At 42.4% G+C, this 24,339-nt stretch overlaps 2 protein-coding genes across 2 annotated transcripts; both read left to right on the plus strand.

The window, feature by feature from the left end:
- Positions 1-852: 852 nt before the first annotated feature.
- On the plus strand, positions 853-1,573 carry LOC133920415 (FCS-Like Zinc finger 2-like). Its single transcript, XM_062365034.1, has 2 exons — positions 853-1,079; positions 1,177-1,573. Exons 1-2 carry the CDS (start codon positions 943-945, stop codon positions 1,346-1,348), a joined length of 309 nt encoding a protein of 102 aa, XP_062221018.1. The 5' UTR covers positions 853-942; the 3' UTR covers positions 1,349-1,573.
- A 20,624-nt stretch (positions 1,574-22,197) lies between these two features.
- On the plus strand, positions 22,198-23,184 carry LOC133920416 (FCS-Like Zinc finger 2-like). Its single transcript, XM_062365035.1, has 2 exons — positions 22,198-22,491; positions 22,588-23,184. Exons 1-2 carry the CDS (start codon positions 22,283-22,285, stop codon positions 22,745-22,747), a joined length of 369 nt encoding a protein of 122 aa, XP_062221019.1. The 5' UTR covers positions 22,198-22,282; the 3' UTR covers positions 22,748-23,184.
- Positions 23,185-24,339: the final 1,155 nt, after the last annotated feature.

Consider the following 24,339-nt stretch of genomic DNA (forward strand, 5'->3'; position numbering starts at 1 on the left):
GTTATCTTTGGCTTGTCAGGGGAGCTCCAGCAAAGGCCGACCTGTTTTCGGGTCATCGAATCTCGCTCCGGCGGTGACCAATTTATTTTCCTTGACCAATTTTGGCGATGTTGTCACCGATTTTCGTTCAACATATAAATATACGTCCAGAAAGTCGTTCCAAGGTGTTGGCTCTTGCGGCATCTTTCAAGGTTAGACAGAGGGTAGAGCTTTTACATCTACGGTTGTTGCGTCTCTACAGCGGAGCGTTACGGCAGTAGATGGGATGCTCCTTAAAGAAGGTGTGCCCTAGGTGTACTATCTTGTTATTTTCTTTTCTTTCAGGGACTTGATTGTAAGTTAGGATGTACGTGCTTCCAGTTTTAATATAAATCTCATTCCATTCGCCAAAAAAAAAAAAAAGCTTACCAGGGCTGTAATTTAAGATGCCCCAATCTCGCAAATACAACACGTGGCGACACCGGCACACTAAAAACTAGTAGTACATAGCAGCAACAGCGCAACAAAGAGTCTCCCACAGAATCGAGTACGCTCATAAAGAATTGGATCTCCGTTATTGTTTACAGATCTTCCAGTGGATTCTGCCGCATCGCAGTTAACAACGCCCGGCGCCACCAAGGCGGCCAAAGCCCAGGAGGGCCGCACGCGAGTAAGCGAACAAAACCGGTACTGCAGCTTCTTGTTGCCCCTAGCGGTGCTTGTACGGCCAAAGTGCGCTGGCGAATTGCGCTGTACTACAAGGGAGAAGGAGAAGAGGTTCCTGGAAATCTAGCCGTGGTTTCCTGCGCACCCGGCCTGCGCCTACCTCCACCGCTACCTTTTCCGTCCTCGCCCTGCTCCTTTATAAGAAGGAAGACTTCCTCTGCTGCCAAGACTCGTTCAGTTCAGTCTAGTAGTGCCAATTCCGTAAGGCCTGAGGCTCAGCTCCAACACTGAACAACAATGGCTTCTTCCTCGTCGTCCTCTTCGTTCTTTGATATTGAGCCGCTCGACGGCGGTGAGACCTGCCGCCACGCCATGGACGCCTGCTCCCTCTGCGGGAAGCGGCTCGCTGGGGACTGCGACATCTTCATGTACAGGTCTGAACCATGCACCTCTGTTTGCTTCAATTCCGTAAACTTTCTTAGTAAGTCTTGAGCTGTTTTCTGAAAGAAAAAAATTCGCTGCGAACAACAGAGGAGACACGCCGTTCTGCAGTGAGGAGTGCAGGTGCCACCGAATGGTATTGGACGAGGCAAGCGTGAAGAACAGCAAGCCCTTCAAGGAGCATCCTGCACAAAAAGAGCAAAGCCATGCTGCCGACCCCGGCCATGTCGGACTCGCGGCAAATGTGCCCGTTGCGACGTAATCAGCAGGCAGAAAGGAAGCGTCCGATTCCCTTCGGAATGAAGCAACAGTCCGATCGTGATAAATAGAGGCAGTAGATCCAACGTTGTATTCTCGTTATCGACTTTTTTTCGGTTCTTTTTTGTCGCTCACTACCGGTATGCGAGGTGTAGACGTGAGCAAGAGTGGAAAGAACAGTGGGTGTACATGACGGCATTTCCCAATTCCCAGTTGGCCCTTGCAATCATTTTCTCTCGCCCTTGGAACTTGGATAATTGTGTGCCTGCAGTCTGAATTAGTAGCTGTTCTAACCTCAGGTAAAACTGCATATGAAGTCCTAATTAGCAGTAGTATTAACTTGAACAGAATCAGAGAGTATAGCTGCTTTAGTTTCCCCCCGAGGAAGAAAGTTTACCAGATTCTGCGAGTATAAAAATCAGATTTTTTTTGAAAAAAAGTATGTTGTACAGCAATATAATGCAGTGAAATTAAAAAAATTCATGACTATTTTGATATTGTTTGAATTTTAAGAGTAATATAACACAGTGAAGAAATATCACAAATGCCTTTGGTGCCCTCAGTTGTTTCACATTCCATTGGACTTGTAATTCATTTTAAAATATAAAAATTTGTAAAAAAAATAAATGATACATCATTTATATAAATTTGAATATTTGTTTTATGATTTTTAATATTTTTATTGTAGGATCGACGAATACAAAACTAACAAAATTTGTTTCATATTTTTCTAAGCTATAATTATTTTTCTATGATTTTTACAAGATTATGAATGCACTAGTTCCAACTTATGTAACTACTTTATCTAGTTTTTCACTGTAGCAGCTAGCAGAAGCACTCATCAGCTCAGGCCGAGCCAACCCGCATGAACGAACCCCGAGCAGCGACTGATCACCTGCTCAGCCGTTAAATTCCCGTCGGACGTCCCACCAGGTTCGACGTCCCTCTACTTGAGACGAACCGGTTCCATTTTTCTCAACGACAAGCGACCGGGGCGCACCCGACGAGATGAACAGACAAACGAATTACTGGAACCAGTACCAGGCGGCCAATCCGACGCCTCCACTAGGCCTATGTCCGATTCGCCGGGCGGCGCGTGGTTCTTCACCCCTAACGAACGCCAAAGCATCGACTGCTCACATGCCGAAACTTGTCGCGCTCCGATCAGTCCCAAAAGCTCACAATGTGTGCACCGCCGCGAAATTTAGCTTCTAGGTACGCGGAATCGCGTGCGACTGATCACCTGCTCGTTTGCGTACAAGCAAGCGTGGCGCGCAACCACACATTCTCCCGTCGGCGCAAGTCCTCTATCGATCCAACGTACGCCGGCCACCATCTAACCGGAATCTGCGTAATATTAATGTGATAAAGTGCGATCGAGAAGCCAATCGTCGCTGTAGATGATGACTGTTCCCAAAGCGCTACTTGGCACCCTTTCCCGGGGTTCCCAACGCACAATCACAAAAAAAGACAAAAGAAATTCGGAGAAAAGGGTACGTCGTTATTTTAGAGGCGAAAGGCTAGGCTACAATGTTGTTGGAGGCTGCACAAGGAATGGCTGCTGCTGCCTCTTGGTGATGATGAACAAAGAGAAGACGGTGATGGACATGCTGAAGACCACCAAGAGTGATGACAAAAGGAAGTGCACGCCGCTGCCTGCTAGTTTTTTTTAAGGGTACAATAACAATACACGTTTCACATTCACACCATATATACACACATACATACACATCTATATACATGTTAAAAGAACAAATTAAGAGACACGAGATCTCAGTACGTAAAAATATGTAGTACCACTAAACACACACTTATATATACCTTAGTTTACCATACACTAATTCTAAGCTAATCCGAACGCTATCGGAGAAATAGCCCAGTGCAACACCAAGTTTCCATCTTGGGATACTCGGGTGGGTAGGCTGAGCAACAGCTAGCGCTACCAACGCCTCTTGATCGCTGCTGCCTGCTAGTTCTTGAACCATATACAATGTTTATCCGTCTCCCCTGACGTTTTTTGCAAGCTTTAAGAGCATCATAAGAGATTCTTTTTTGGACGAGAATCCTTTCACGAAGGAATTTTTGTTAATTTTAGTGCTCTAACGGTTTTCTTTTTTTTTTTCACGGTTCTCGTTACGAAGAGATTTCAAGACTATTCCCTCCGGAACGAGATTCTATCTTATTTCTTTTTACGAATCCCTTCGTAAAAAAACTTTCAAAGATAAAAGAAAAATAAAAAAAATAAGAATCAGGAGATAAATCAAAAATAGAATAAAATAAAAAATATATAATTAGAGATGCTGTAAGTCCTCTACCCGCAAGTTGTATACGTGCGAACCGTCCTTTTGCCCCTCTTTCTCTCCCAGACACTTTCCGGTAGTTATCTCGCATGTGCTGAACTTGTTATTCCGTTTATCATTGTAATGAAACTACAAGGTGGTCCGCGCAATTGCACAGCTACTATAAGAATCTAACCGTACGTGTACGGTTCTATCAGACTGGTTTTATCAACAATTTGTGCCTAACTTTACCATCGGTCTTCTTTCTGTCCTTACTATGTCTACTTTGTGATGAACATAATTTGAACCTTGGGGTACCATAATAATGTTTTCACCTGTTGGGGCACTAAATCGTTATATATTTGCTCTAATTTATGCAGAGCATAAGTTTAATTGAATTAGAAAAGTCCTAGTAGAATTGATCTTACTGGAAGATCTGATGCAGAGAAGTTTGCACTCACTGAAGTATTATGCATAGAGACTAGTAGCTTCACCGGATAGTGCGGTACTCTGTGTGTTGAACTTAACAGAGTATTTCTCATAAAGAGAGAAGGCTGATGACCTCATCGGATAGTCCGGTGATCTGCATTGGGTAACACCAGAGCATTTCTTGCAGAAAAAAAATATAAGTGCAGAAAACTAAAGATCAACCCACCGGAAGGTCCGGTGCTTGGTTTGTGCACACCGAAGTAAGGCACTAGAGCATTTCTTGCAGAGCCGACTACAAGCGCTGAAGAATGAAGATCAACTCACCGGATAGTTCGGTAATTATAGAGATAATTGCACCGGAGCATTTTCAACGAAAATAATTGAAGATTCAACTCATCGGATGGTCCGGTATGAATGAAATGAACACCAAATGAATGCATCAGAGTATTTTACACAGAGAGGCTGCAAAGGCTCGGCTGACTCAAGATAACTGACCGGAAGGTCCGATGATGGATTTGAAGGCACACCGAAGTGTCCGGTGTTCACAGAGGCTGTGAGTGGAGTTTCAACGGCTAGTTTCTGAGTTTATACTCGCCAGATGATCCGGTGTTAGTACTACTGTTCTCATCAGATCATCTAGTGTTAACAGCTTTTCTGAGTCATTGAAAAAATGGTTAGTTGGTGGGTTTAAGACTATAATAACCCTCCACTTAGTCATTTATCGAGTGACATGCTGTTGGAGTCTAGATGAAGCTCATATACACTTGAAAAGATATTCAAGCCATTAAAGTGCTTAAAATGATCATCTAAGATAATTAAGTACAAGATTAGAGAGTGTTTAGTGTTTATAGGCCAAGACTGAGTTGTAGCTAGGTGTTTCAGCTTGAAGAAGGTATCAAGGAGTGATCCTACTTGTACCAAGTGATACGTTGGCACCTTAGAGTCTTAGTGACTCGTTGACATCTTGGGCCTTAGTGTCTCAAGCTTGTTGACCCTCCGACTTGGTATGCAACGACGACAAAACATGTGTACGGGGACGCAGAGACTCTTGACTTGGTGTCTCAAGCTTCAAAGTAATTATGGTGGTAAGTGATCAGAAGTGGGGCTAGTGGTGAAAACTTACCTTGGTGGTTTGGTGGCTCATTGTGCTTGAGACATTGTCTTGGTGACTTGGTAGTTTAAGAGCTATGATTGAAAGAGACTTTGTGACCGGGAGCATATTTTTTGTGGAGCTCCAATATGAATTAGGGGTGGTATTCATGCCATCAATACCACAAGATAAAAATCCATTGTGCCGAGTTTATCTCTCTATCTTATTTATGTTTCTGTATTTACATACTTACAATTTACATTGCTAGAGTAGGTTACAATCCACTTAAGCGGTAAAGTAAATACACTAGATAAACTTAGAACACATTTAGATAGAGTTTGATATAGATTTATCTTATGAAGTATTTGGAGCCAATTTATTTTAGATTTCTATGTGTCCTAATTTACCCCCCCCCCCCACTTAGGATGTCACCGTTTCTCATAGCGGTCACGCTCCATCATCTACGTGGTATGCGGATTGTGCCTTTACCTATCACATTTCTAACATCATGACCTTGATCTGGACAGCTCAAACTCAATGTAGCGGAGCCCGTATCCACCGGTAACATTTCACACCCATGTCCTTCTGACACAATGACCTCGAGCTATGGGGTCCAAACCTGGTGCAACAATGCATGCATTCTTCCCTACCTATGCTTGTCTACTTTGATCTTGGTGGCCACGTTAGGCTTCTAGTTTTTGTTGCATCCACCTCAGTCATCCGCACCCAACCCCTTCTACCCCCTTACGCTGCTGCAGAGCGGACAATATCATCAGCCAGTCAGCCTGTCTACATTGTCTGGGGGAGAGAGAATATGTTCCATTGTTTTTTCCTTTGTGTGAGATAATGTGATAAAAAATTGGTTTGAATAATGAAACTGGCAGAGCAAAGTTGAGTATGCTTATGTTAGCATAGATGGTTTGATGCGCTATCAGAAGTTAGATATGCTTATGTTAGCGTGTTAGTTTTTCTTGGAATTTGTGTGGTCTTGCGTGAACCAATCTTGAGTCAAGTCGGAAAGATCTTATACTCGTACTAGTTTGTTATTTGAGTGCATGTGTTACTCGAATGCGAACGTGGTCGATGACGGATTGATAAACTAAGTTTAGGGAGAAACTAAGCTTCGGCGACTAGATTCAGGAGGAACTAAGGTCATAGTTATCGAGGATGTCATGCAGGCGTTCGAGCTAGAGAACAGTGTACGTGAAGACAAGGTTGCAGTTGTGCGACTATGTGCGTTGTGGGAGTGCAGACGAGCGCGAGGTTGTGGACAACTAGATGATGTGTTCAAATGATAGAGTCGTTCGAGTGCATGGCTAGGTCAGGCTGCGGTCTGACAGGTTTGGAAGTCTAGTCCTATAACAAATCGAGCGAGAGTCGGAGTCGGACTCGAGCACAAGTTGGATTCAGTTATGGGTGGACGTGTTTTGGTATGGTTTGTATCTAGGTAGGATACGACCAGGTTGTTTCCAAACCAAGGACGATTTGAAGGGCTCTATATTGTTCTAGGTAGGATACGACCAGGTTGTTTCCAAACCAAGGACGATTTGAAGGGCTCTATATTGAGAGGGTCTCGGTCAGGGTAAAGAGTATCAAGAACGAGAACATACCTAGAGAACTTAGACTTTGATCTAGGGAGTAGTTCTGTCTAGGGTTTGGGATTTCATGGAAATCCTTGTTGGATGCTTTGGAGAGACATCTTGTAAACTTATATATGCAATGAAAATCAAGTTTCGTAAGTTATTGAGTTGCTTATTCGGAATTTCCTTTTTGTTCTATATTCTGCGTACTTGGTTTTGGTTTTCGATTAATTTTGTGTCTCTATCAAGTTTAATCTTGGTTTACTCTTTCCAAAATGTTGCTAGAATATCTAGTGTTTGATATGAGAAAAATTTGAGTGGGTTTGGTTTGCTCTCGAGTAGCTTTTTGGTCAACTTGACTAGATTTTGATCTACTCGATTCTGGTTGATACAGTTTGCTTCAACTAGACATTATTCTTGATCCACATATCCGGTTGGCTCAATTCATATTGTGTTAGTTTTGTATTTGAATCTAGTTTATGCTGTTCAAATTTGAGGGCAATCGGACTAGTGTATCTTTCTCTACATTATTTTTACTAGAGCATGTACAATTTGTTTCTAGTGGAATACCGAGTTTAAATTGATTTTGAATTTGAATAAATTAATCTTTGAATTTGGTTTCTACAATTATTCATCCTCCTCTAATCGTCTTATTAGAGTATAATTGGTCCTACACTTTGAGCGGACACTTCTTTGAGTGGGTCATATCTTCTTCTTTTTTTCTTTTTACACCTTTTGTATTGAGCTATGTTTCTATTATTTTCTTTTTTTCTACTTCTTTTTACATTGAATTGCAACGTTCAACTATTAAATTTATGCAAGGTGTAAAGATATCAATGGAGACCTGATCCTCAATTCCTCGTGGAGAATTTCCTTATTAAGGGATGAGGATGGAGAGATTTCGTTTCTCGTGGAGATTCAAATGGTAGAAAAATGATTTCTATAGGGTCTATCGGGGACGGGTATGCGGAAGCATTCCCCGTCACCGTTTCCCCACAAAGACCAATTTAGACTATAATACTTATATATGTATACATGTATTGTGTAATTGTGTAAGGCTCATCCACTCAATGTCTTGCACTCCGTCTCACCCCAAGGCTCAATCAGCCAGTAGTCGAACACTCAACCACTCATTCCAGGCCCATCCATTCAATTGTTAGCAGGGACGGGTTCTCCGTCGGGTCCCCATTTCTCACATAGGGACGGTGATGTGGAGAAAATATTCCCCGCGAGCGAGGGCGAGGATAGGGACAGGGAATTTTCTTTCGTTCGGAGACGAAGATGGGGAACCATTCCCCTTGACATCTCTGGCAGGGTGCAATGAACTTGTGTATGAATCAAATAATGTTGTCTTTTTTACCGGAATGTAGTTTCATTTTTCAAGAATGACATATGTGGGTAATATAGAATCATGTATAGGGGTATTTTGGGTTTATTTTTTTCACAGTGACAATGATGGGTAATTTATAAACATGTATAGGGGCACTTTTGCTTTTTCTCTCTCTGGTTAACGTGGTAATTTCTAGACCTTGAGAGCGAAGGGGAATGCTTCTTTGTTAGCCAATTACTATTAATATAACTAGCAAGGTGGCCCACACACTGCAATATTTTGTCACAATAATCTTTGATTAAAAACTAGTCTCTTTATTTTTTATAAGGTTAGTGTCATTTAGTTACGAAATGCATAAATTAGAAAAAGAAATAAAATTTATGTTAGTAAAAAAATATTTATGCTCCAAACTTGTATCTGAATCATATACACGTATTGGTTCGATTCGTATACATTTTGATCAACTATCAAAATCATACGTCAGGTGTATCCCAACTAAAATCGGAATAGGTTTATCTTACCTGCGTATTGTGCCCTGCCTGCTGTCGCTTGATGTGATGACCTTGATCTACACAATATTTTTTAATCTATTTCCTTAGTTAGAATTTTTAATTTTTTAATTATTTTTTACTATGAATTTTAGCTATTGATTAATTGTATTTTACATGAACTCTCATTTAGATATTTGATTTTTATAATAAGTTGATTTTTATAATACTATATTTGAGATGGATCCTTATTTTTCTATAATTACCCAATTTTATTATTAATAATTTTATTTTATTTGGACTCTTTATTCAGATATTTTGCTTTACAAACTGTATGGAAATCGAACTGTTAATTTTCATAATTTTTAATTTTGAATGTAGCTATTTATTAATCGTATATGGACTCTTTGGCTTCTAAATTTAGCTATTTATTAATTATATTTGGTATGAGCTTTGGTCTAATATAGACCATTAGATATTCATAATAATGAGTGGTCTAGATTTTTTTCTTTTTTACAATTAACACGATAATTTTGTGATCTTAAGAGTAAATGTGGTGTTTTTTTTAAAAAAATAATATAATAGATAGAAGATAGATAGGGGTGAATCCATTTCAAAAAAAGAAGAAGAAAACAATAATGATGTTGTAAGCGAGGGCGAGCTAGCTCTCAGCTGTTGATGGGTCGATCGCTCGGTCGCGTCTCTGGTACCTAGCCATAAACCATGTGAATGTGAAGCGGCTGTCATCACTCGTCAAGTACGTGGCCGGAGCCTCTAGAAGGTTGCATTAGTTTAAAGCAAATTCTTAACTGTGGCCTAATGGTGTAGGCTAGCTCGAGGCCGGCACATGGTTCCAGCGATAGCAAGATCATTGCACGGATTCACTAGGGGACTGGAAAAGTCAGTTGTAGAAACTAGTACTATTTTGCAGGTCCAATTTCCTGGCCAAGGGGCGTGGTTGTAGTCTTGTAGAGGAAAATTTGGAGATCCCTGTGATCGATGTTGCTTGGACCGTTACACGTGCGGCGGTGCCACCTACCTGGCTACCTTGCCCGTGCTGCACGTGGGACAGTAGTTGCTCCACCTGGCGTTCCGTTCTCACCAGCTCGTCGGCGCACCGATCCCCACCCCAGTTTAGACAGAGATCCCCTGACTTTACTATGCGCCACAGAGGGATCCGGATCCCCCCGTTTATCCATGAATCTCCATGTGCCACCACCTTATTCTGCTTCATAGATCGTCTGACACAACCTGGCACTAGCAGATTGGACTGGTCACATTGTTTCACCAATAGTACTGTTGCTTCTTCCTAGCTAGCTCGCACAAGCTAATAATATACTTTTGTAAAAGTAGGATATGTGTGATGTGTGGTAGAGATCTTCTATATATTTTTAAGTTAGAATTAGTGAGAGCTCTATTAAATAAAAGTTTATAATTTTTAATTTTTAGATTAATTTTTTGAAAGTAATTTTTTAAAATAAAATAGATGCTAAGGTTGAATTTTTTTTTCTTCTGATTCATTTTTCTCCACAAAATCACTTCCTTTATACCAAATGTCCCACCACAGCCCATACCGGCCCGCCGTTTCAACACGTCCAAGTAAACCGCGACCGTGTATTTGGCGAAACGGCCTAACCAAGGCGACGTCCCTAACACACGAGGCCCGGCGAGACCAAACGTCCCCGCCGCGTTTCCGGCGAAAACGACGCTCCATGCGAACAGGCGCGTGCATGCCTGCTGTGTGTTATCAGTATCATCGACGACGCCACTGCTGCTACTGCACGCGTCCACCTGGCACTGGCTCGTAAATAAAATAAGGTTTGCACGCGTGAGAGCCGACTACCATTTGTTGAAAATTGCAGGCTGATGTGTGTATGCGGAATTGCAGCGCCTTTGTCCTCTATTCTTTCTTCATGCTGCTCATTAGCATTTTAACTTGTAGTGAGAGAGCAATTTTGAAGGGGAAAAAAGGCGAGGAAGGCACGCGGCCAATGTATTGGGTGTCAAAAAAAAAAAAAATCGGTTGCCATGAAAGTGACAATTGACAAGGACATGCCATTTTTATGGTGCTGGCCACTGTATTCATTCGTAAGTTAAAAAATACAACTTCTAGGTATACCATATGTACGCTCAACCTTTTTAAAATTTCATATCAACCCCTCGAGATTGCCAATTTACCTGCACGTTTCTTGCACATGGACTAGAGCACGGAAAGTATATAAAGTTTGAATGTTTCATTGTGCCTTGTCCGGAATGGCTTATAAACAGGGAATAAAAAACTGACCTATACTTCCATTTTAGCCAAGTACTCTAGAAACAGCTGGTCACGCTAAACTCGAGATGCATACGGATCAAGGGGTGCGATGCAGATAATGACATCACTACGCTTGATTACTGCATGGCCGCCATCATCAATCAATGACGAGGACAAAAATAGTGGCATTCCTCCGCCCGATGCCTTCAGTCTAATATACGGATCCAAGGCGAACTTAAACGATAACTCCGATCAGCGATCAGGACGATGAGGCATCGCATTGCGTGGGCTCCGGCGATGAGGGCTGCTTGCAGACGCAAGGCGTTGGTGTCCGCTGAGACAATCACCGCCAAGAATGCTGATCAGGAAGAGAGGAGGCGGCGGTCGAATGCGCTACTAGATCGCTGGAAGGAGGAGGTGGCTCGACGGTCATGCTACTGCAGCGGCGACGGTGCCAACGGCGATGACGACGGTTCCGTGTCCAGAGATGGCATCTAAGACATGCAAGGGAGATGCTTGGCATGCGTCTGCATCGGCCTTGTGTGACCGATTCTGGCATTGCGATGGTGAAGACGAGTGGGTCGAGGATGAGATAAGCCCTACAACGTCAACACTGGTCGGAGAGGCTGTAGTGGTGGATTACTCACTCACCGATCAAGCAGGGGCAATAGATGTGCTGGTCCCTGCTACGGATCCTGCATGAGTTAAGGTACGTTATTCTTTGTTTGCAAGTAAATGCTCGTCGTTGGCATGTCAGCTCGTAGAAGTGGTGGCTTGATGGAATAGGAAGGGATCATGGCGATCGGTAGACAGGCCGTGGAAGGGTTCCCTTCCCAAGCCACGTGTATCGCCGCGGCTGTCCTTGGGTCACGTCATCGACCGCATGCTCAACGAGGTGGATCTTGGCGATGGCCGGCGGCAATCTTCCGGCGACATTGATTCAAATTAGCCGATTCAATTTGGCCAGGCGAGATCTCTGGAGGGAGTTGATGTTGATCGGGATTGCAGCGATCCGCTAGAATTTCAAAACCTAGCAATAATGGGCTGGGCTTGCAGGCGGGCTGTGGCCCTGAATGGATTGATTATTGGACCAGGTGGAGGAAGCGGAACCCTGGTATTGTGTGCCATCTTTCTTGGCAAGGAAACCCTAGCTGGCAAGGTACTGTCTCTGGTGACCGACGTTCCTCTATGTTAGTGCTCAAGTAAGAAGTGATGGCGGGTGGGAGCGGTTCTGGCAGGAATACTGTGATCGGCAGTGCTACGGGCGTAGATGGCGGCAATGCGTCTTGCGGCGACATGGATCGGGAAGTGATGAACCGGCGGCGTCCATTCAATGGGCACCCAGGCTATCACCGGCAATTTGAAGGTCGTGGTAGGGACGGGGACTGCCACGTTCCTCCACGAAGGGACTTTCGCCCTCCCTATGCCAACGACTTTGGCGGGCATGGCCGTGGGAGAGGGCGCGGTGGCGACAACAACTCACTGGGCTACAACAATCAACGGGGTGTGCCCCAGGGCAATGCTTCAACACCAGCCAATCTTATTTCTGCACAGCAACAATCCAACATCGTGAAGGAGGCAGGGGAGGTGTCCGGGGTCTCAATTGAGGAGAAACACAGGGATGCTGACAGGAAGAAAAGGAAGAAGACGGGGCTATGTTGCGAGATATGTGAAGAAGAACATCTCACCCCCAGCTTGCCTGTTGTTGAGGGAGCCTAAGCCGTTCGCCACTTTTTGTGGTTTTGCTGGTGAGGGATTATTATTTTTCCGGATTCCATACACCCGTCATGCGAAGGCTCCAAAACGGGAGAGTGCTACTGCATTGATACGCATCAAATAAGGAGTGATTCCAACTGAGCTTGTCAAATCAGAGCTCGCGGGGCTTATCCCGGTCAAATGGAATTGGAACGTTTAGGAGCATGGAGCTAACAGATATATTGTTCCTTTTCCAAATACGGTGGAGCACCAACGTCTGATTGCGATCAAAGATATTAGAACTGACAAGGGAGAGGGTGTGATGGCGTTTGAAGAGTGGGATCAGTAGATCAAGCTGGTAGCTCAATTACACAATGTTTGGGTGGATGTTTATGGTGTGCCCTTTGAAATCAGATCCTTCCTTACTTTATGGGCTATTAGTTCTATACTCAGAGCTACTAAAAAGGTTGATATGGTGACTACAAGAAATACTGGCTAGTTCGGCTACAAGAAATTGATATACATGAACTTGAAAGAAAGACCATCAGAGAATAATCAAATATGTCAACTATCATGTATATAAAACAGTACTGAATAGCAAGCTAAAGGATTAAAATGTGCTCTCAGATAGTTCTAAATAGCTAGCCCCAAAAGTATAAAATTCTGCTCCCTAACTAATTATAATACACATCACAACTGGCATTTTTAGCTAAGATGACACCTAGAAAAAAAACATGCCATCTATTCTGTGAAACTAAACAAATTTACTAGACAAAGCTACTAAAAAGGTTCGGAAAAGCATAATGTAAAAGAAACTGCAAAAATCGAGTTGTAGAGCAATAGATGGAACTGAACAAACCAACAATTCTACAGCTCTACCAATCTAGTAACAATTTATCCAGAATTTCAGGTTACCAGAAAGTGCACAGAGAAGCAACTGAGCTGCAGAACTCGGCATACAGGGGTTACTTTGAGATTCCCAAGTCACAACTTTCACAACCAGCATGAGCAAAATAGTAACAGAGAAGTTTACAGGCTCAAACTATTGTACTTAGCCTAAATACCCAATTTCAGTAAACATTATCATCATCGAGCATACAAACGCAGACAACCATACTGTTCAGGACAAAGAGATTAAAAAGTAACAATGAAAATTGATGAAAGAAGCGGGTGAGAGAGGCAAGGCAAGCAGGTAAACTAAAAATAAAGCAATTTGATGCCTAGATCCTGTTGAAATCAGCTAACTAGACCAGACATACACTAGACGACAAAATCACCTTTCTCACAGCAAAAAAGAAAAAGCATAAGTGTTAGATCAGTCCTGGACTAGAACGAATTCACATAAAGGTGATTAACTAAGTTTGAGGTGTTTCCGCTCAATCATCCAAAAAGTAATTTTTTTTGAATATATGGGATAAGCCTTGTCATGCTGAAACAGCATTTGATAGCATTCAAATCAAGCTAAAACATTTCAATCAATTCTTTAAAGGTTGGGGTCATAATGTATACAAGAAACTTATGATACTAGAACAGTTAGAGAAGGATAATGTGTTATCAACTAACTAAATGTGTAGAAATATATTTTATAGAGTGAGTTGCTAGAAATTTTAGAGGATGAGGAATTATATTAGCTTAAAAGGACTATTAGACTCCTCCACAACAGTCTATGAAAAAACTCAAAGCTAATCTCATATAAACTATACAATTAGTAATTATAAATGCTTCATTATATGTACTACTTAATTATAAAAAACTCAAAGTGGTCATTTATTTGAACATTTGAACTTGGAATTGTAGACACCACAAAGAAAGGAACCGATAACCTGTATGTTCCAAAACTGCCAAACTGCATGAAAGTTCCATAGGCCAAAAAATATGCAAGAGTGCAATTTTGGAAATTTTTTGAAGCAAAATTGCTCTCGGACAATAAGAAATAATTTGCCTTAGGATTTTGAAAGTCCTTCTCCCTAATTGTCCTAGAGAATTCATCATTAATTAGGCAATATTCCTAACCATCAACTAGTAAAAAGACCTAGACTTAGAACAGTAGTAGCAAACCACTGCCAAGCTAAAATTAAAATTGATTCGAGCCATACAAGACAGTGACAACAACTTGGACTTAGCAATTCATACAATACCAAAAAAATGTGAAGCATATACAGTGATCACTACAATACCGAACAAATCACCAGGTGTATCTCGGTGCATAGAACAGAGTTGAAACTAGATAATTCACAGTCTATACTAGATTACTCAAAGAACATGCCCAATTTCAGTAATCCTAATCATCATCGAGGAAATAACATACAAGACTTGCACTGTCCAGAGCATCATCTAGCGTAATCAGGCATCACATAGCATAATCATGCATACCACAGAGAAGAGAGGACCACGGCTCAGCCAGAGCACCGGCTACGATAGCTTGACCGTGAGGGAATGGCTACTCACCACCGTGGATGGATGGAGCACGATTGCTGGAGGTAAGGAGGTTGCTGGGAGGAGCATGGTCGTTGGGGAGCATAGTCGCCGGGGAGAGGGAGGTCGCCAGGAGGAGCACGAACGCCAAGGAGCACGGTCACCGTGGGGAGGGTGGTCGCCGGGAGGAGGACGATCGCCGAGGGGAGGGAGGTCACCGAGAAGAGGACGGTCGTTGTGGGGAGGGAGGTCGCCAGGAGGAGCATAGTCATCGGTGAGGAGCACGAGAGGCGGCTAGGGTTTTTAGGAAAACTTGGTACGGCACGGGTTGGATGAAATGGTATATATAGCTGCATTAGTACAGACGGGTCGTAACTTCGAGCCGTCTCTACAAATAGTACAAATATGTTATAACTTCGAGCCATCATTAAACGTGTAGAATTCATAAATAATTCGTACAAACTCCAAATGAGACAAAAAAAATTATGTAAAATTATGATTAAATCTATACTATCACATAGTGTAGGTATCATTCTTGTTAGTGTAACCAAAAAAATAACTTGAATATTAAACCTAAATATCAAATTGAACTAAAACTAGCAAAATTCATAAATAATTCATTCGAACTCCAAATTAATGAGATCATTTTTTGTAAATTCATAACTAATTCATTTTTACATATTAAATTGCAATATATATGTACATAATAACTGAGTAATATCATACAGCTTTAACAATCACCCCTTCTTAATGATGGACGAGCAGATAGCAAGCGGCTCCAGTCGGAAGTTGTTCTTCATTAAGGGTGATGCCATCTCTAAGAGCGTACTCATCAAATTGATTATACTCTTCTTCGTCCACGACATTCTCATATCCGATAATCCTTCTTTTTCCCTAAAGAACTATGTGAAGGTTTGGATTTACCAGGTCTTGCACATAAAAGATTTGGACAACTTACTTAGCGAGTACAAATGGTTCATCTTTGTATGCGGCACGTTCGGGTCAACAGTAGTCATTCTGTACTTGTCTATCTTAACACTTGAGAGTGCGACCCAATGGTACTGAAAGAGGGGGATCTTGAAATGCACATAGTTGAGTTTCCAAATCTCCTCTATGTACATATAGTACACACAAACCCCATGTTTGTCCTGGAAGGTATCTATGCGCACATCGCTATTTTGTCCCGTGCTCTAGTATAAAAGGTGTACCTATTTATATCGTATGCTTCAAATATCACGACTCTGTGACTTGGCTATCTTTCCAACTAGCCAATATTATCCTCTGATGAACTTATTACTAAATTGCACTATCAATCATTTGTTGAAGCTGCAGTTGTGCTGTTTTGTGATCTAAGCCTCCGTCCGGCCTGAATTCTCTCTGTGTAGTACGTCCTTATGCATGTCAATATGCGCGGACACTTCAGTCATGTGTTGCAAGACCGTGAAATGGGCTTTAGATAACGTGACAAAATCAGCAATGATTGATTTACTACCTATGGTCCCCTTCCCATCCAGTCTCCTCTCATGGCGAGACATGGGCAAACCAATTGGTTTGAGCTGCTTCATGTAATCGATGCAAATCTCGACTACCTCTTCGGTTGTGTAACCTTAGATGATGCTGCCCTTCGGACGAGATCAATTTCGTACATACTTCTTAAAAATTCCCATGTACCTCTCAAACGAGTACATCTGATATAGGAATACTGATACACATATCTTCATCTCTCTCACAAGATGAATGATAACATGTACCATGATATTGAAAAATGACGGAGAAAAGTACATCTCAAGATGATATAGTGTCTTCACACATCGACCTGTAAAACAGCAAGTACTTTAGGATCGATGACCTTCTGAGAAATTATGTTGAAGAAGTAACACATCTTGGTAATTGTGTCTCGAAGATAGGTCAGTTTGATATTTTGGATTGCAACAGAAAGCATCTGTATCATCGACACGTGGCAATCATGGGACTTCATGCCAACTAATTTCAAATCTTGCATCGAAACAAGTTTGAGATATTGGCAGAGTAACCAGACGGAACTTTCACACCATGCAAGCACCGGCACAGTTCGGTTCCCTCAACCTTTTGCAGATTATAGCAGGCTAGAGGAAGCCTCATTCTACCTTTTTCGGGGGCTCAGGTGCCAACTCAGGCCTGATTTTCAAATCAACCAAGTCAAGCCTTGTGTTGAGGCCGTCATTCATCATGTATGGAATATTAAGTAAAAGACCAACCAAGATTTTGCACACGCTCTTCTCTACATGAATGGCGTTGATGCAGTGGCGAACTTCAAGGTGCTTCCAATACGGTAGCTCCCACAATATCAATCTCTTCTTTCACATGCCAGCGGTATTATCCTTAGATTTTTTACTCTCCTTTCCAAACACAACATTGAGGTCTTTAACCATATTGTGCACTTCTTTACCATTGTAGTGCATTGGACATAAATCTCTCTCCCTCATTCCGTCGAATTATTCCTTTATATTGCGGTACGGGTACCTGTTAAGGAATCTACGATGCTGCATGAACATCGTTTTATGTGAGTGGGGTAGCCACATACTCGTAGTACCATCTAAGCAATGAGGGTACGTCATGTCTACTTGTTTACTCTGGCCTGAAAGGTTATGTGGGAAAATCATTGATCATGTAGAACAACAGGGCGTGTAGCGTGAAATTCTCTATTTTGTACCTTGCAACCCTTCGTTCCACAATGTTTTTAGATCTTCCACCAATGTTCTAAGGTATACATCAATATTGTTCCCAGGTAGTTTCGGACCTTGGATAAGCAGCGACATCATCAAGTACTTCCACTTGATACACAGCTAAGGAGGTAAGTTGTAAATAAAGAGAACAACTGACCAAGTGTTGTGCTTGTTGCTCATGTTCCCAAAAGAATTCATCTCGTTCGTGCTCAAAGCAAACCTTAGATTCCTCCGAGTGCTAGTACAACAATTTGGCATCTTTTCGATTCGTAAACAAACGTTTAAGACGTGTAATTATAGGTAGATACCACACCATCTTAGCAGGAATTCCTTTCTTCACCTCGCTGTCGTATGATTGACTCTTACGTTTGTATCAAGATGCTTTGCACACTGGGCATGAATGCAAGTCTGATAGATCTTACCGTAGAGGATAAAGATGTTCGAATATGCATGTATCCTTTTTAAATCCATCCCCAATGGACAAAGAACCTGTTTTACTTCGTATGTTCTTCTGGGCAGCTCGTTTCCATATGGAAGCATGTTCATTAAGAGTTCTAGTAGCGTCGTGAAACTCTTATCCAACCAACCATCGCTTGCTTTCAATTTAAGCAGTTCAAGCGCGGATGACAACTTTGTGTATTCCGTTTTGCATCCAGGGAACAACAACTTCTCTGAGTCCTCAATCAAGCACATGAATTTGTTAAAGTCTCTCTATGCACTTAAGTTCACGTATGTATCACACAACATCTGATCCAACCTATCATCGTCGCCTATAGCACCACAGTCATCATCATCTGCACCAATTCCTCATCATCTTCTCTTCTTACATCGACTTCAGGTTCTTCAACGATACCAACATCTTCATATAACACATTCTGCTCTTCACCATGTTTAGTCCAACATGTGTAGTCTAGTTTGAAGCCCCTAATAATCAAGTGTGCTTGGATCTATAGGGTTGCATTCTGTCTAGTAATGGATCTTTCATTTCTACAATTATAACAATGACAATATATAAATTCAACACCCTTCTCCAATCAATCCTCCTCGGCAGCTGCTAGAAAAGCCGTCACACCATCAAGGTACCCTTGTTTCGTACGAGAACCGTACATCCAACCACGATCCATCTACAATGTAAGAAGTAAATTAATGTCAATCAACCTAATAAAATAGAGCAACCAAGCTTTTCGTCAAAAAAAAATGGAGCTACCATCCATATATGCATGAACGAACCATACAAATGACAATTAATTCAAAAATAATTAATGATTATCGTTATATTATATACATGAATACCTAAAAATAAGGACAAACATTAATTCAAAACTTATCATTAAATACTATAGTTATTGATAATTTTATGTCTATATACTAAAAATCCAAATTTTATCTACAACACTAGATTAAAGCTAGCCATTTATAGTAACAAAAAATTAAACATTCATCTATACTTTGAGCTTCATATATACCTAGAACAACTAATATATTCTAGATCATCATGAAAAAAAAAATCTAAGTTTAAATGTAGATATAGTTGATCTCTCAAGACTAAATTAGAACATAAATCTACATCATCTAATGAATAGAACAAAACTATGTCATTATGGAAAAAATCTAGGTCTAGATCTAGATCTAGCTACCTCTCCAAACCAAAATCTAGACCATCTGAACTAAAATAAAACATAATACTTACCTTGGAGTAACAAATGTCAATGAATCTTCAAGTTTTCACCAAATCTAATAAATTTTTTGGTCAAAATCGCCCCCTCCTTCCAAAAGCTACGCATGTTCGGTCGCCACTGTTCTGCTTCGATCCGGAGATAGGGGATGATGTACTGTTCTAATAGAACAGATGGCTTCATGTTTAAAGCCGTCTGTACTAAAGTGTCCCACCTCTCCCTGGTTATTTTCTCTGGCGGCTTATTTTTGAAGCCGTCTGTATTAATTTTACGGACGACTCGTGTTTGGAGTCATCTGTGATATTGATTTTATTATAGACGGCTTCAAATACGAGCCGTCTGTAATACTAATATAGACGGTTACAAATAGGAACCATCTGTAATAAAAGCGTCCCACCACCTCTGAAGAGGTCTTGTTATTATCACAGGCGATTCTTATTTAGAGTCGTTTGTGATAAACTTTGCACATATGGCTTCACATACCCGTTTGTACAAATACGTCCCACTAAATCATTTTTTATTAGTGACTACAAGACTTATCATGATCATAAAAGTGTAGTGTAGTGGAACACCAAAATATTTAATTAGCAATCAGACAAAGTTCCCAAGCATGATATGCATCGATTTATTACTTTCAAAGCAAAATCATGTCACAACAAAGTCTCATGCAACGACAACGAAAGATCTTGCCAGCACATTATGTACCTTCCATCCACCATGTGCTTAATATCAAACTATTAAGCTGTTCTAATTCATAGCACATCAACCAACTCTTCAAATAAAAAACCAGGGACAATAATAATCACACAGGCTATTTACTAAATCCAAATACATTATTAGATAACCAAAGAACCTAACATATCACCACCACTCCTATCAGCACAAACCACATATCAGCACTCCATTCAATTTCATAAAACAATCGAATTCAGACATTCTATTTCACTTCGATGCCTAGTCACTAATTAGGAGTGATGCTAGGAGCTAAAAGAATGAATATGAGATAACCGAGATCTAAAGAGAACGACAACAGTGGTGGATTACCTTGCCCACGCACTTCTCGAGGTGAGGTGCGAAGCAGCCGGCGATGACAGGGTAGCCACAGTTCATGCACTTGAGGACGTCAGCGGTGATGGCCGGGTGCGTCTGGCCGAACACATTGACCACACCCTTGCTCCCTCCATGGCCCTCCTCGGTGCCGAACCAGGGGTGGAGGTTGCCAGAGGTGGAGGCAGTCACGAGCGCGGCTTAGATGCGGAGCTCCTCCTCAGCATCGATGTTGCAATCTAAGCCGAGGCGTGCGATGTGGTGGCACTAATTAGGTTGACAAATCTGACGCGAAAGCGAGAGATTACCCATGGCAATTGGTGCTTTCGAGGACGATGAGGTAGAGAGGGCACCAGATCAGATAGGGAGCTCGGCCTAGGGCGAGAAGAGAGGAGATGAGAGTTCGAGAGAGGGAGGAGAGAAAGGGTCGAAGTAAAAGAGAGAGGACAAGGAGAGAGGCTGACGTGAAGCTTGTGAGTTAAAAGCTAAATGAAGTGTAATTTCGGATCCGATCCATATCAGTGCCGGTTTGTGTCTGGAGCCAATATTGATACTGAGTATCAATGTCGGTTCAATCCAGATCAATCAATAATCGAGCGTGAGATGTTACATGCTTCATCAGTACCGGTTCTAATCTAACTGACACTCATAGTTCGATATGGATGAACTATTATGTTATAGTGTCATACTCTTTCCATCGGAACGGACAGCTCATATGTAATACTAAAACACCACGATGGGGTTGACCAGTGGGAGAACGGAGAAGAGCGAGCATAGAATACGACGAGCGTGAGGTGTGGCTGCTCGTTATTATAATACCTTATGCCACCATGCCACCTTGCGCCTTGGTTTTGCCCGGCCACCGGTTTGCTTGGCCACATAGCACTCAAAGGAGCCAGCTTTTGTTGCAACTTGGCCAGTTACCTAACCACCTTCCTCTGATTCTCTTAGGAGGATCCACCTCTCATTGAAGGATGTATGTGTTGTTAGCTTGTTACTCCCAGTGCTTGCAAGGAAACTTCACTGCCTGTGTGCCTTCACGGTTTCATTTCTTGTTTAACGACTGGCCTGTCGACATTTCTAGAGTAATTTTCCCTTTTAGAAAGGCAAGATGATATCAATATCCCACAAGAGTATGGCTGTGTTAAAAATATATTGGCTTCTCACTTTTTCAGTGCCACTATAGTGGTTCCATGATTGCAAAATCTACCGACCTAACTTCACTATATGACCATATGCAATGTCACATATACATTGGTACGTGTAACTTAAAATAATAAATTTCGCTAATAACAATAATAAAATCTTTTATGATCCACTCATCCGCAACTGTTCGTCTTTACAACATAAATTTAACCGCACATCCTTATTTCACTTAGGGATTAATAAAACATTATGATTGTATGTTAGACAAATCCACTCATTTCGTACGACCATTCATAGATACACAAAGATATCGATACTTATACTTAAAGCGATTTGACTACACATATTTTAGGGATGACACTTTTATTTCTAACATGGGTAAGTTTTCCTACAAGTTTTCTATTATAAGAAACATGCTCGTTAGTTTTCACATTAAAGAACTATGTTCATTTTGTTACTTAATTTACAATAACTTACCGGAAAAAGAACAAGTGAAATACCTGAAAACACCAACAACACAAACAAAACGATATGCCAGCATTCTCCTTAAAAAAAAACATATGCTAGCAAGAAAAAAAAAACAAAAAAAACCCCACCTGAAGTTGTCGACCATATGCCGCAGGAGCACCGTGGAATTGAAGCACAAACCAGAGGGTTCAAAATGAAAAATGCAACGTTACCCTGGCTTCTTTATAAACCGCGCCCGCCTCTCTTCGCAAACACCAGCACCACCTTCTTCCTCCCTTGTCCCTGGCAAAGAAGCAGCTAGCACAGAGGGAACCCACCGAGGGACCGAGCCAAGAAATGGAGGACTACTACTACTTCCCCGCCTCCTTGGAAACCACAGGATACGTCGAAGCGGGCTTCCCCGGCCACACCGCTTCCCGCAACCCGAGCTCGCCGTCACCGAGGCCCCGCGACGACGGCGCCAGCGAGCTCCGCCACCACTACCTCAACGCCTGCTTCCGGTGCGGGCGTCTGCTTGCCGGCAACAGGGACATCTTCATGTACAGGTAAATGTCACGCGCCAACACGCCTTGTTACGTGTAAGTTTGCAATAATAAGAAGCCGCCGTTCTGGTTGTGATCCGCGCGCGCGCGTTGATGCAGGGGCGACACCCCGTTCTGCACCGAGGAGTGCCGGCAGCAGCAGATCGAGGCCGACGAGGCGAGAGAGAAGAGGTCCAAGCAGCCCGCCGCCGCGACGGGGGAGCGGCGGCGGCAGAGGCAGAGCAGCAGCCCGCAGAGGATCCCTGTCTGGGCGCTGTAGATCGATGCCTCGATCGATCGACCGAACCAAAGGCATCCTGAACACTACTACGGCGTACGAGCTTCAGAATTATTGCGCATGAATTGATTCGCGCATGTCGACGCCTAAAGTTTGTGGCGCATGTGGCCTCCAGCTAGCTGGTAGGTTGAGGTTGCCAACGAACAAGCGCGATGAGCGGGTTGAGCCTCGAGGGGACGCGGGCTAGCCTTGCCGGAATCGGTTTGTCCCTGTTGTCTTGGAGAAAGAACGGATCGGCTTGACCGGTTTTTGTGTGGATTACCGCGTTAGTACAGGTTTTTGTTCCGTTGCCCGGCGCAATCTGCAACTGGTATGTGTGTGTTTGTGGTGCGATTGCCATGTACTCCAACGTTCTGGTGTGAACTACGACGAGTAAATACGAATTGTACGGAAAATACAACTTTGTATTTCTTCATACATGAACGGACTTCCATCTATCATATACGATACTCATACATTTATTAACCAATCACTGTAATTTTTTCACTTAACTTTCAACACAAATTTTAACGTAAATAAACCGTGCATCCGTAAGGGCTAGTGGAATTTTCATATTCAAATTGTATTGGTTTGCATATGAATCAATTTGCAATAGTTACAATAACAAAAGCGAGTTATTATACACACACCTACTATCACCTACTTTCTTATCTAGGTTAAAATACAGTAAGTCCAAAACATCTACACTGAGTGTTCATGTCATACGTGTCGTTTCATACATTTCATGAGCTTATAGAAAATATTTCAACCAAAGGCGAAAGGGGTTGCAAGGCAAATACTTTGTACAGTAAAATAATATACAGTGATTCCTTCAGTTTTGAGTTAAAAACAATTTGATTTATAGAATATCGATTAAGCATATACGTAAAAGGCTGCTATCACAGGAATCACTCCCAGACATTGCAGGATCATTTCTGACTTTATGAACAGAAATGACTATCAAGAGCAGACTTAATCCAAAAATTAAGTCCGGCATATCAATTACGCCTTTCAACTTCACGAAAAAAACATCAAACTCACTAAAATCCACTGAAAATAAGAAATTGAGTAGGGGCATGTGTCCTCCCTCTCTATACGCTGAGTCCACCCACAATGGCCATATAATTAACCAAAAGTACTGATGACCGGTGAACTCTTCTTACCTGGGCCGTCGATTATTTCATTCCATGGGTGGTGCTCGCAGGTTGCGACCATGTGCCCACCTCTCACGCTCCAAGGGCGAAAGAATCGTTTTTAGGCAGCCAATGCGCTGAAGGGCCCCGCCCCTAAACAAAGCACACTTGGGAGCTTCTCCCCGTGCGATTAAGATTCTTGACACGTTACGACATCTCAGCACACCGAGAGATGATTCGCCTTGTGCCGCCGAGAAACGCTTCGCATGAGGAGCCGGGCTGCTGGCTGTTCGGGGGGCACACGTGAGAGCCCGGCGCACACGCTCGCAAGTGTCGCGCATCGCTGCGACGCTGGCCGTGCACCGGCTGCTGGAACTGTTTCCTCCGTCCGCTGCAGGCGTACGTGCGAGGGCCTGATGTCGAGCGACCAGCCAAACAGCGGCGCCCGTATACTTTAGTCGC

This window comes from Phragmites australis, chromosome 6, assembly GCF_958298935.1.
Source record: "Phragmites australis chromosome 6, lpPhrAust1.1, whole genome shotgun sequence".
Taxonomy (NCBI): Eukaryota; Viridiplantae; Streptophyta; class Magnoliopsida; order Poales; family Poaceae; genus Phragmites; species Phragmites australis.